Source organism: Berghia stephanieae, chromosome 14 (assembly GCF_034508935.2).
Source record: "Berghia stephanieae isolate SIO BIC M18660-M18661 chromosome 14, UCSD_Bste_1.3, whole genome shotgun sequence".
Classification (NCBI taxonomy): Eukaryota; Metazoa; Mollusca; class Gastropoda; order Nudibranchia; family Aeolidiidae; genus Berghia; species Berghia stephanieae.
The window spans coordinates 4,878,857-4,893,793 of record NC_088373.1 but is presented as its reverse complement, the minus strand read 5'-3'; the positions used below and the strand labels follow the sequence as shown (position 1 = coordinate 4,893,793).

Here is a 14,937-nt window from a genome sequence, read left to right as displayed (position 1 = left end):
TATCTTTGAGTGTACCGGGGTTATTAAGTCATATTAAATTTACTATCTAAATTCCCCTATCTTTGAGTGTACCGGGGTTATTAAGTCATATTAAGTTTATTATCTAAATTCCCGTATCTTTGAGTGTACCGGGGTTATTAAGTCATATTAAATTTACTATCTAAATTCCCTTATCTTTGAGTGTACCGGGGTCATTAAGTCATATTAAATTTACTATCCAAATTCCCCTATCTTTGAGTGTACCGGGGTTATTAAGTCATATTAAATTTACTATCCAAATTCCTCTATCTTTGAGTGTACCGGGGTTAGTAAGTCATATTAAATTTACTATCTAAATTCCCCTATCTTTGAGTGTACCGGGGTTATTAAGTCATATTAAATTTACTATCTAAATTCCCTTATCTTTGAGTGTACCGGGGTTATTAAGTCATATTAAATTTATTATCTAAATTCCCCTATCTTTGAGTGTACCGGAGTTATTAAGTCATATTAAATTTACTATCCAAATTCCCCTATCTTTGAGTGTACCGGGGTTATTAAGTCATATTAAATTTACTATCTAAATTCCCCTATCTTTGAGTGTACCGGGGTTATTAAGTCATATTAAATTTACTATCTAAATTTCCCTATCTTTGAGTGTACCGGGGTTATTAAGTCATGTTAAGTTTACTATCTAAATTTCCCTATCTTTGAGTGTACCGGGGTTATTAAGTCATATTAAATTTACTATCTAAATTCCCTTATCTTTGAGTGTACCGGGGTTATTGAGTCATATTAAATTTACTATCTAAATTCCCCTATCTTTGAGTGTACCGGGGTTATTAAGTCATATTAAATTTACTATCTAAATTCCCCTATCTTTGAGTGTACCGGGGTTATTAAGTCATATTAAATTTACTATCTAAATTCCCCTATCTTTGAGTGTACCGGGGTTATTAAGTCATATTAAATTTACTATCTAAATTCCCCTATCTTTGAGTGTACCGGGGTTATTAAGTCAATTTAAATTTACTATCTAAATTTCCCTATCTTTGAGTGTACCGGGGTTATTAAGTCATATTAAATTTACTATCTAAATTCCCCTATCTTTGAGTGTACCGGGGTTATTAAGTCATATTAAATTTACTATCTAAATTCCCCTATCTTTGAGTGTACCGGGGTTATAAAGTCATATTAAATTTACTATCTAAATTCCCCTATCTTTGAGTGTACCGGGATTATAAAGTATATTAAATTTACTATCTAAACTCCCCTATCTTTGAGTGCACAAGAGTTATTAAGTCATATTAAATTTACTATCTAAATTTCCCTATCTTTGAGTGTACCGGGGTTATAAAGTCATATTAAATTTACTATCTAAATTCCCCTATCTTTGAGTGTACCGGGATTATAAAGTATATTAAATTTACTATCTAAACTCCCCTATCTTTGAGTGCACAAGAGTTATTAAGTCATATTAAATCAAGTTTTTTAAAATTTTGTAAAAGAATTATTTGGTTAAAATTTATTTATCTATTTATTTATTTATTTATCTCTTTATTTATTTATTTATCTATTTATTAATTAATTTATCTATTTATTTATTTATGTTATTATTTATTTATTTATTCATTTATTCACCTATTTATCTATTTATTTATTTATTTATTTAGTTATCTTGTTCTGTATTTTCTTGTTTATGAATATTAATATACAATAATATACTCATTTTGTGTTTTATTCATACCCTTTTAATTTTTTCAAATATATGAATTAAATGCCTATGTTTATTGTGCAGGTAAAGTAAGAAGAAAAAAATAATTGAGCTTTTATATAGCGCCATATCCACTAAACGTGCTCAAAGCGCTTTACAAGAGGTCCCTGTCCAACAGCAACGTTTAACATTTAGGACAAGACATGACGCCTGTAAGGCGATATAATAATCTTTTCGGACAGAGACAACGCTGTTAACGGCCAGGTACTCATTTTACACCAGAGTACGGTGAGAGAATGTGAGTAAAGAGCCGTTTCCAAGGACTCAACTATGCGCCGAGCGAGGCTCGAACCCAGGATCTTCCGATCCGAAAGCGAGTGTCATGCCACAAGACCACATAGCCATAGATAAAACTACACTGGCAAAGTGACGATAAACGTTTGATGTCTAACATTCCTGAGGTTCGAAAAAAAAAATCACCCAATGTGATATCACGTTGCTTTTTAAGGGGAGACAATTTGGAAACATACCGGCGAATCAGAGATGTACAGAGAAATTCCAGCGGCCATCTCAAGGACCATGAGGACAGATACGATGCTGATGTACTGAAATATAAATATGATGTTATAAACAATAATGATGATGATGATGATGATGATGATGATGATGATGATGATGATGATGATGATGATGATGATGATGATGATGATGATGATGATAATAATAATAATAATAAAATAGCATTTCTATAGCACCTCGGCTAGGAAAATGGGGTGAGGTGAGGTGAGGTGAGAGAGCACAGAAGAAGTTGCGGCTATGTGGTCTAGTGGGTATGACACTCGCTTTCGTATCGGAAGGTCCTGGGTTCGAGCCTCACTAGGCGCATAGTCGAGTCCTTGGAAAACGCTCTTTACTCACATTCTCTCACTGTACTCATGTGTAAAATGAGTACCTGGCCGTTAACAATCGCGTTGTCTCAGTCCGAAAAAAAAATGTAATATTGCCTAACAGGCGCCATGTCACGTCCTACATGTTAAATGTTGCTATTGGCCAGGAACCCCCTGTAAAGTGCTTTGAGCTTTGAGCCATGTTTAGTGGCTATGGCGCTATATAAATGCTCAATTCAGCTGTCTTACCAGAATGAGTAAGTTTTTGCAGCAATTCTTGAGACAACCAGCTCCAATGAAAGACATGAACGACGCAAAGGTTAGGAGACCCCCGAGCGTCAAGATGGCCAGGCCAGCGTAAACAAAGAAGGGGAGACTACCGAACTCTTTGGCACTCTCTGGAATTGTGTAATCTGGTTAGAAGATTAAAAAAACAAACAATTCAATCCTTTATCAGTTGGAAGATTAACGACAAGAGATGAAGTGAGTAGAAAAGTGCCAGAAGACAATAGAGAATAAAAAATGTTCGCAGCGGTGATGGGGTTTGAACCCGCGACCTTATTGGTACGACAACTCCGCCTGGCCGGCGAGAGCGTGAATCTACCGTATGAGCTATCCACGAACCCACTAAAAAATTCGCATCAAACTCAGGTTATTCATTACTAGAGCCCTCTCTCACCGACTACTTGAGATCGCGGGTCCAACACACAACCACCGCGAAGTTAGTTGGCCAGCAATTAAGCTTAATAGCCAATATTCGCAACACAAACATATAACATAGAAACAAATGAGACATTGAGTATGCTCCGGTATTTGGGGTGAATTTTTAATTCAGAAAAGTGAGTGGAGCAGGCACTTATGTTGGCAGCAACGGAAGATTGTATTCTTCGAATAACTGCGGGCTAATTTTATTTTTTAAAATGATGTCCATCATAAGATATCGTCGCCTAGGCATTCCACGAAGGAATAATATAGATAATCTCTCAAACAAAATGTCTGATGTCAACAGGAATCATCCATGTTGTCACGGTTAGATCCCATCGCCTAGGCATTCCACGAAGGAATAATATAGATAATCTCTCAAACAAAATGTCTGATGTCAACAGGAATCATCCATGTTGTCACAGTGAGATCCCATCGCCTAGGCATTCCACGAAGGAATAATATAGATAATCTCTCAAACAAAATGTCTGATGTCAACAGGAATCATCCATGTTGTCACAGTGAGATCCCATCGCCTAGGCATTCCACGAAGGAATAGTATAGATAATCTCTCAAACAAAATGTCTGATGTCAACAGGAATCATCCATGTTGTCACAGTGAGATCCCATCGCCTAGGCATTCCACGAAGGAATAGTATAGATAATCTCTCAAACAAAATGTCTGATGTCAACAGGAATCATCCATGTTGTCACAGTGAGATCCCATCGCCTAGGCATTCCACGAAGGAATAGTATAGATAATATCTCAAACAAAATGTCTGATGTCAACAGGAATCATCCATGTTGTCACAGTGAGATCCCGTCGCCAAGGCATTCCACGAAGGAATAGTATAGATAATCTCTCAAACAAAATGTCTGATGTCAACAGGAATCATCCATGTTGTCACAGTGAGATCCCATCGCCTAGGCATTCCACGAAGGAATAATATAGATAATCTCTCAAACAAAATGTCTGATGTCAACAGGAATCATCCATGTTGTCACAGTGAGATCCCGTCGCCTAGGCATTCCACGAAGGAATAGTATAGATAATCTCTCAAACAAACTGTCTGATGTCAACAGGAATCACCCATGTTGTCACAGTAAGATCCCGTCGCCTAGGCATTCCACGAAGGAATAATATAGATAATCTCTCAAACAAAATGTCTGATGTCCACAGGAATCATCCATGTTGTCACAGTGAGATCCCATCGCCTAGGCATTCCATGAAAGAAAATAGATAATTCAACAAACAAGATGTCTGATGTAAACAGGAATCACCCATGTTGTCAAAGTGAGCAAATTGGGGGGTTAATAATCTTGCCTAAGGAAAAAAATCGAAAGCGCCTGAAGCGGGGCTCGAACTCGGGACCTTCCGGGTCACAGTTCAATGCCTTAACCACTCGGCCACCTCGTTCCCACTTCGCTAATACACTAATAATAAATACAAACAACGTTCGTTCTGTCGGCAATAAAACCTCGACAAAATACATTAGGAGACTGTGGGTCACATATTATGTCTTAAACTGACAAAAACTAAGATTTCATATTTCTGGTTTTTCTAACTTGTAATCACACTCCTCCATATTCTAAATTTTACATTATACATTATCGACATTACATCGTTTTGAAACTCTTGGTAATATAATATTATTTCTTAAACTGACAAAGACTAAGATTTCATATTTCTGGTTTTTCTAACTTGAAATCACACTCCTCCATATTCTAAATTTTACATTATACATTATCGACATTACATCGTTTTGAAACTCTTGGTAATATAATATTATTTCTTAAACTGACAAAGACTAAGATTTCATATTTCTGGTTATTCTAACTTGAAATCGCACTCCTCCATATTCTAAATTTTACATTATACATTATCGACATTACATCGTTTTGAAACTCTTGGTAATATAATATTATTTCTTAAACTGACAAAGATTAAGATTTCATATTTCTGGTTATTCTAACTTGAAATCGCACTCCTCCATATTCTAAATTTTACATTATACATTATCGACATTACATCGTTTTGAAACTCTTGGATAAATTTATTCTTAACTGACAAGATTAAGATTTCATATTTCTGTTATTCTAACTTGAAATCATCCTCCATATCAAATTTTACATATACATTATCGACATTACATCGTTTTGAAACTCTTGGTAATATAATATATTTCTAAACTGACAAAGATTAAGATTTCATATTTCTGGTTATTCTAACTTGAAATCGCATCCTCCATATTCTAATTTACATTATCATTATCGACATTACATCGTTTGAAACTCTGGTAATTAATATATTTCTAAATGACAAAGATAGATTCATATTCTGTTATTAACTATGAATACACTCCTCCATATTCTAAATTTTACATTATACATTATCGACATTACATCGTTTGAAACTCTGGTATATAATATTATTCTTAAACTGACAAAGATAAATTCATTTCTGTTTTCTAACTTGAATCCATCCTCCATATCTAATTTTCATTTACATTACGCATAATCGTTGAAACTCTGTAATATATATTATTTCTTAAACGACAGATAAGATTTCATATTTTGTTTTCTAACTGAAATCGACATCCATTTCTAAATTTACTTATACATATCGATACAGTTTTGAAACTGTAAATAAATATTCTAAACTACAAAGATAAATTCATATCTATTCTACTGAATTGCATCTCATATTTCAATTATCATTATACATCATCACATTAATCGTAAATTGAATAATATATTTTCTTAACTCGACAAAATTAGAATGTCAATCATGTTATCACTGAAATGACTCTCAAAAATTACATATACATATCGAATTAATCGTGACCTATGGTATATAAATATCTAACTACTCAAACATTATATTCAAAATATCTGTACATTTAACGAAATCGAATCATATTAAATATCATTTTATACTCTTCGACATAAACGTTTTAAACTTACTGGAAAAATATTAATTTCTTAAACTACAAAATTAAGATTTCATTCTTATTCTAACTTGAAATCGCAGTCCCTATCAAATTTTACATTTATCATTACGACATTAACATTGAAACTCGTAATATAATTATTCTTAAACTGGACAAAGATAAGATTTCATATTCTGTATTCAACTGAAAATCACATTCATATTTCTAGTTTACAATTAAATCAATCTCACATTACAGTTTTGAAACCTGTAATGTAATTTATGTCTTTGAAACCTGAATAGATAGATTTTATTCTGTTCAAGACTTGAAATCGTCAAGTTCCTGTTATATTACAATTACATATACATTAGACTACATGTTGACTCTGGAAAATATTAACAGATATCTATTGGTTCACTGAAAAACCAGTCCACCATATTCTAAATTTTACATTAAACATTATCGACATTGACATCGTTTTTGAAACTCTTGGTATATAATATTATTTCTTAAACTGACAAAGATTAAATTTCATATTCTGGTTATTCTAACTTGAAATCCACTCCTCCATATTTTAAATTTTACATTAACATTATCGACATTACATCGTTTTGAAACTCTTGGTAATATAATAATATTTCTTAAACTGACAAAGATTAAGATTTCATATTTCTGGTTATTCTAACTTGAAATCACAGTCCTCTTTCTTCTAGATTGATCTTCTGCATTGGATATCATCGATCAGAACATTCTACTAGATCAAATGAAGATACTAAATTTCAGAATAATGCGGTCGCTCTAAAATGGATGTCACGTTATATATCAAACAGTATGCAAATGATTAAAATTGGTGATAACATATTCACAGTCTACGAATTAGAATACGGTGTTCCACGAGGCTCAGTTCTTGGTCATCTCTTATTTACTATCTACATGCAGCCATTGGCCAATACCATCAACAAAATGGATACTAAGTACCATTTTTGCAACGCAAAAAGCTGGAAAATAGGAAATTAATGTAGAACAATCGAGTTTTTGTATTTCTTCATCAAAAAATGCAGTCTTTCAGAGCCCCATGGAGCAGGAGTTTATTCCCAGGTTTCTAAAGCGCAAAATGGACAATAGCAATTGCTTGCTACTCTTTGGACAGGACGCTAGTCTATCGCAAAGTATTTTTTTCCGCCAGACCTAAGCGACAATGGGCAGATTGGCTCTGAAGGACTACATGGTAGAGAAGAGATATATGTGAAAAAGCAAAACAAAACAAAGCAACAACAACAACAACAAAAATAAATAAAAAAGCACACGTGCTTCCTGACATTTTGATCTTATATTTTCTATTCGAGATCCTTTTCATCCCAACATAAAAACAACACCGTTTTGAGACGCTGGGTCACATGATAAAGGAACGAACCTCCAACGGTATTTTCTTTGACATCAGCAACCAGTTTAGTCCACAAGACTCCTGGAAAGAAAGCCAGCATCGCTCCTAATCCATCCAGTAAGACGCTGACCATCTGGAAAAAAAAAATAAATAGGGAATGAGATTAGCGGAAGAGTAGCGTCCCTTGAGTGGACGTCACCGGCGGAAAAGTTATTAGAAAGAGAACGTCATGTTGGTTGTGCGCATGCGTCTCTCGTCCTCGCTTCCGGTGAAAGCGGCTTGAGACACTTCACAGAAAGCGAGGACGAGAGAGACGCATGCGCAAAACCAAATTGATGTTCTCTCTGTAAGGGGACTCCCAATCATTCTCATTCCCTATAAGAATTCTTATTACAGTATTATATCGTATTCTGTAAAAAATATACTAGGCTATAAATATGGTTTACATTTCATCTCATTACTTCATATCATTGTCGCCCTTCTCTCTCTCTGTCAATCTCTTTGTCAATCTCTCTCTCTCTCTCTCTCTCTCTCTCTCTCTCTCTCTCTCTCTCTCTCTCTCCGTCAATCTCTCTCTCTCTCTCTCTCTCTCTCTCTCTCTCTCTCTCTCTCTCTCTCTCTTCCCTTGCACGTAAACACACACACACACACACGCACATACACACACACATACATACACACACATTATTACCTATAATATTTTAACTATTATGACAATCTAATACATACAACATATTTGTAACGGTATTAAGTCGGGTTGGTTAAGATATTGAAAATTGAATTTATAGCCAGAAATATCAGACTTGTGTTGAGTTTGTATGTTTTATTGAGGAGAATGGATACCGTATTCTAGGGTGCTAATGCCAGACAATTTATATTTTTGACCAGTTTAACAGTTAATTCGGCTTTTAAGCATCTGGTTCGTTCTGACATAATACCGTTTTGAGACGACGGGTCACATATTTACTCACTTTATCTTTGTTTACATCTTATTGGCTCATTTAGGCAGCTCTAGTGTTTTTTTTCAAAAAAACAAACAAGATTTTAAATATTTGACCAGAAAAGTCGTCCTTCAAATATCGATCGATAAAAACGACGGTCACTTCGTCAAAAAAAACAACAACAACAAAAAAAAAAAAAACATTTAAAAAAAAACAAACTCATATCTGGGATTTTCTTGATGAATTTTTTTGAGTTTTGGACAAGATGAGCGTCATTTTTATCGGTTGATAACTGAAGGACGAGTTTTCTGGTCAAAATTTTGAATAGGTGTTGTGGTTTTGTTTTGTTTGCGTTTTTAGATTATAAGTTAGTTTTATTATATTGTCGTTTGTTATTATTTCACAGATCGTCTACGTGAAAAAAAATCAGAAAGGAAGAAGAGAGAGAGAGAAAAAAAAAAGAAAGAATTTTTTCTAAATATGAAACTTATCACATTCATAGGCACTTATTAATGGTCTAGTAAAATAGATTGATGAATGATTCTATAAATTAAATAGATAGATCTATGGATAGATGGATCGATAAACGATAGATAAATATATATAGATAGACATAGATAGATTGATAGATAGAGATTTAGATAGATAGATAGATAGATAGATAGATAGATAGATAGATAGATAGATAGATAGATAGATAGATATAGATATAGATAGATAGATAGATAGATAGATAGATAGAGATATAGATAGATAGATAGATAAATAGATAGATAGATAGACAGACATATAGATAGATAGTTAGATAAATATAGATATAGATAGATAGACAGATAAATAGATAGATAGATAGATAGATAGACAGATAGATAGATAGATAGATAGATAGATAGACAGATAGATAGATAGATAGATAGATAGATAGATAGATAGATAGATAGATAGATAGAGATGTAGATAGATAAATATATAGATAGACAGATAGACAGACAGATGGACGGATAGATGGTTGGATAAATGATTTTTTTTTAATGTGCTGTTTGTTATTTTCAGAATGCAACACAATAGTAGCTACTCATCAACTCACCATAAACAGACAGTTCAACAGATTAAACACACATATCGTAGTCGGGCCCATCCTCCTGTCAATCAAAATGAGATAGAATCCTTGACCTTGCCTTTATCAAGTCAATCGGCCGTACTTCTGGAAACACACATAATATTTTATTTTATTTTAATTTGATGTCCCGGGTTTGAGAGTTTTTTGCCAAGATGAGAGTCATTTAAATCGATCGATATTTGAAGGACGAGTTTTCTGGCCAAATTTTTAAAACAAATAATATGTGTTTTTCCAGAGTACGGGAGAACTGTCGTTTCCCCTTTACTTTGTCTAGAGAAAAAACGATGATGGAACACGAAATATTTCATTGACTTTATATTGTGTACCTCTCATCATGTTTTGTTGACAAAGGGGAAACTCGAAACGTCCACATCATATAATTCAATAAATTTAATTGAAGCTCTACTCCAATCTTACTGTTGGTATTTGTGTCAGTGCATGACGTAATCAGTCGGAAGGTGAAAATTTTGGATTTGCATTTTTGTGCATTTTTTGAAAGAATATGCTCACCAGAGCATTTTAATCTTTATTTGAAGTAAATGGGGTTATTTTTTCATGAAGTTATGGTCAGATATATGAGAAAGGTATCCAGCAACTTTTCTTAAATTTCACACTTTTTCAACTTGACTAGCTGTAAAAAAAATTTAGAAGTGAAATTAAGCTTTGGTATTTCCCGAAGAAGTACAAAAAGGGTTGATTTAATCATTTATGACAAAAACTCATTTTGGATAAAAAAATGACATTCTAACTAACCTTGAACATATCTCAGTTCAAACCTTTTCACCATCCGACTGATTATGTCATTCACTGTAACATTTATTTCTGTCACATCCAGATTATTAAGACACATTACCAGATTAACACAGTAAATCATAAATTTCCAATGAAAAGAATTCGTTTGGTGATGAAACCAAGTTGACATCAGTTACTCTTTCCACTTCTCTCACAACAACCCCAACCCCCCCCCCCCCCCCCTCTTCTCCCCTTTCCTCCCTATCATTCCCTTCCATTTCCCCTTTTTCCCCTTGCTACAAGAACACAAAACGCAATCTATCTTCCTTAATTGACCTGTTTTAAACACATACACACACACACACACACACCAAACGGACGCACGCACACAAACAAATACACACGTTAATAGTGAACAATTCCAGGCTGTTTTGAACGCATATAATATGGTATTGCGCCTGGCATCGCTACAAGATGGCGTTGGCTTCCCTAGCAAAGAAGAAGAAGAAGAAGAAGATGAAGAAGAGGAAGAAGAAGAAGAAGAAGAAGAAGAAGAAGAGGAGGAGGAGGAGGAGGAGGAGGAGGAGGAGGAGGAGGTAGGAGGAGAAGAAGAAGAAGAAGAAGAAGAAGAAGAAGAAGAAGAAGAAGAAGAAGAAGAAGAAGAACGCATACACACAACACACGCACAAACGCACACATAGCCTCGTTTTGTCCATATACACACTAAATGTCAAACCCCAAACCCGCTAATTACTAATACGCCCGCAATCCTCTGACCACATAGCTACAGTTATCTTTCCCAAGCCGTTGTTATCAGTCTCTTACATTGAACAATCATTCGTCACGGTGTGAGTTCAAAACTAGCTTGGTGCAACAAGGGCCAAACATTCTGAAAGCTGTATTCTGTCCGTAGTTTGTCCGTAGCCATCGTAAAGTTATGGCCTGACACTACACTGAGACCAAAAAATGACGTCAAAATACCAGTCTTTCGCCACAAAAGAAAAGAAATCGTGAGTTGTATTCAATAGTTCAACCAATGAAATAACTTGTTTCCTTGGGCTCTACTAACGACAACTCACTGGACGCTACACAAACCTAAAAAATGACGTCAAACTGCCAGTCCTAGAGGGTTCTAGTGTCAGTGTTAACGATGGCTACCGTTTGTGTCGGTGGATCAGGGGTATGATAGTGGCGAATTCTGGTCGCGAATTTATGTCCTTGGGCAAGATAGATATACAGATTAATAAAAATAGATTGATTAATGGATTCGTAGATGAATAGATTTATTGTTGGATGGATAGATATAGATAGATAAATAAATATATAAAAGTAAATAATATTCACTTTATTCATCCCATAGGGGAAATTTGTCTCTAGGGTGTATTCCAAGGGAAGACTGGAATAACCCAGGCGTCAGCTGCAGTGCAGCGACGCAGGGTTCATTGTTGTAATGGAAATCTCAAAAAATGAGGCAAAATATTGTCCATGACAACAATGTTAAACTAGGCCCATAAATTAAATGGGTTCGGATGTCAGACCTGTATATATGTATACGTCGGGTTAAACCAATCAAATGCTTAATTAACACTGATGGTTCGATCATTCGGACAAAGATTGCCGTGAGTTTATCAAGAGGTTCGTGCTCCTTGCGTTTTACGGTTCGGTCATTCAGCGATGCGAGGCCCATGAGGAATGGAAGACATTAAGATAGCGTAAGGGTAAATGGATAGGTATAGATAGTATGCGCTTGGCTAAGAAGCTCACAACATTGCCATCCGGAAGTAAAACGGACCAACACACAATACTATGTGTAGCCTTAAACGTATAATATAGTCTGGTTAATACATTTAAGTGAGAATTACTCATAAAAGCGAATGGCAAAAAACAATAACAATGAACTTCGTTCTATCTATACGGACAAGGAGAAAAGACAGAGAGAGAGAGAGAGAGAGAGAGAGAGAGAGAGAGAGAGAGAGAGAGAGAGGGGGGGGAGGGAGGGAGGGGAAGAGAGGACAGAGAGAGAGAGAGAGAGAGAGAGAGAGAGAGAACAGAGACAGAGGGATATGGAGGGTGAGGGAGAGGGAGAGGGAGAGGGAGAGAGAGAGAGGACAGAGAGAGAGGGAGAGAAAGAAGGCAGAGAGTAGAGGGAGGAGAAAGAAGAGAAGAGAGAGGGGGAAAGAGAGAGAGAGAGGGAGAGAAGAGAAGGGAAGAGAAGGAGGAAGAGAGGGAAGGAGAGAGAGAGAGAGAAGAGAGAGAGAAGAGAGAGAGAGAGAGAGAGAGAGAGAGAGAGAGAGAGAGAACAGAGACCTCCCAAAACAAACACTATAATATATTTGACTGTTTCCCTTTCAGCTAAGGATTCCCGAAAAGGGCCAGGACCCATTTTTGCTATTGTTTTTAAGGGTTTTACGGTGCTTAAAACACATTAAGGTCACATCAGCGCCAGTAAAAAGGAAGAAAATGGGATAGTAAAAAGTTCTAGAATTACAATTAAAGCACCCAAGAAAAGGTAAGACAAAGGGAAATTGGTTCAAATAGGGAATAGATGTAGATTCCAAGAGCACACTATCAAAGTAGTTAGTTTGAGATCACCCGAATGTCCCACCGACACAAGCGCAGCTCCCCACTAAGAGGAATAAACTCAAATGTGTTGACAAATTATTATATTATATAACAAAACCAAATTAATACAATGCATAATAGAGAGATAATTTACAAGAAAAACTTCCAAAACTCTAACTATACATTTGACTGTTTTCCCTCACAGCTAGGGTATCCGGCCAAGGCCAGGACAAAATCTCATTCCAAGACAAAGACGGAAAGCATGTTGGAAAACAGCTATAAGTGGATAGAAGACATAGTAAGTGCCTCCCTGCCCACTATGGGAGGTCAGGATCCCCACCTAGGACGCAACTCAGAAAACAGAAATCAGGGGATAGAAGACACAGTTCAGTAAGTAAGTGACCTCCTTCCCATCAGTGGAAGTTCCTTACTTACTTACTTATCCGAACCAGCGACCAACTGAGCTCTAGCCCTTCGGTCTTGTGCCATGACGTAGAAGTTCGACGTCTTTTGTAGTTGTTCCAGGTGACTATACAGTGTGTTACTGATGCTTGGATTTGGTGGGAGGAATGTGCATCTCAGGTCTTCAAGAAGTTGACATTCAAGCAAGTGGTGTGTTACTGTTTCATTGGGGTGTTGACATAGGGGGCAGGAAGGGGATGTGTCTTTTGTAATTTTGCTTAAATGGCTGTTGAGCGGTATATCATTGGGGGTTAAAACATGTGTATTCTTGAATGGACAAAAAAACACGAGTTCCAAGTTATATCAGAGGATCTTGTTTTATTTATATTTTTTTATATAAAAGAGTAAATTTTGTATTTAAAAAAACCAGTAAAAATTATATAATATATATCTATTATAATAATCAGGAAGAAAATTGGACAGCTTAAAATGACAGATAGAAATAATATACAAAACTTGTATAAATGCAAATAACATTTACATAAAATTCACAGCCGGTATTAGTGTTAAATAGTAACAATGAACATTTGTTGGACAAATAATGCTAATGATAATAATAACAACAACAACAACAACAACAACAACAACAACAACAACAACAACAACAATAATAATGATAATAATAATAATAATAATAATAATAATGATAATAACAACAACAACAGTAATAATAATATTAATAATAATAACAATAATAATAATAATAATAATAATAACAATAACAATAACAATAACAATAATAATAATAAATAATAATAATAATAATAATAATAATAATAATAATAATAACAATAATAATAACTATACTTCATAATGATTATAACGGTATGTGTGATCCATACAAATAATAATAAGTACAGGAATAATAATAATAATAATAATAATAATCTTGAAGATAAATTGTGAGCAAATATCACAGTGACGACAGTTATTGATATTTGTATTTATATATTTGGTCTGATTATATCCAAGGTTTTTTTTATTCTACTTATTGCACTTAGAAGTCACACTGGTACAAGAGTAACTACAACAAATTAATTGAATTATTTGTTTGTTTTCAGACAACACTTACAACAGTTTTTACTTTTAAGTCATTTCAGCCCCAGTAAAACGGCTATGCGGCTATGCGGCTATGCGGCTATGTGGTATGATTTGTTTGTTGTTGTTGTTTGTTGCTTTAGGTCTCTTCCAACACAATTGAGGTTATAGGACCCCTGAAACAAAAAAAAAAACAAGCAATCTAACAAAAATAGTACAAATGTAAATCAAAATCATAACCTAAAGATATCATAAGCTAATTATAATTAACAAGAACAAACAGGCAGAAGATTTACAGAAAAAAAATATCCCCTGTCAAAAATACAATCACAACAAAGAAGCAGGATAGGCTAGTAAAGAGAAGAAGAAACGACATCACTATCGGATCGTACACCCATGCGAACATCATAGGTATACGATTCAAGGGTGATGCTCCCATCCAACCACCCGCATATGTGGTATGACACCCGCTTTTGGATCGGAAGG

At 34.9% G+C, this 14,937-nt stretch overlaps 1 protein-coding gene across 1 annotated transcript in view; it reads right to left on the bottom strand.

Annotated features, from left to right (window-relative positions):
- LOC144960075 (uncharacterized) overlaps positions 1 to 9,675 on the bottom strand; it is an 18,155-nt gene extending 8,480 nt beyond the window's left edge. The window contains exons 1-4 of the mRNA XM_078893025.1: positions 9,625 to 9,675; positions 7,627 to 7,729; positions 2,830 to 2,993; positions 2,224 to 2,298 (exon numbers count right to left, since the gene is read on the bottom strand). Coding sequence (XP_078749151.1) covers positions 2,224 to 2,298; positions 2,830 to 2,993; positions 7,627 to 7,729; positions 9,625 to 9,675 — 393 coding nt within the window. The remainder of the gene's footprint in view (positions 1 to 2,223; positions 2,299 to 2,829; positions 2,994 to 7,626; positions 7,730 to 9,624) is intronic.
- Positions 9,676 to 14,937: the final 5,262 nt, after the last annotated feature.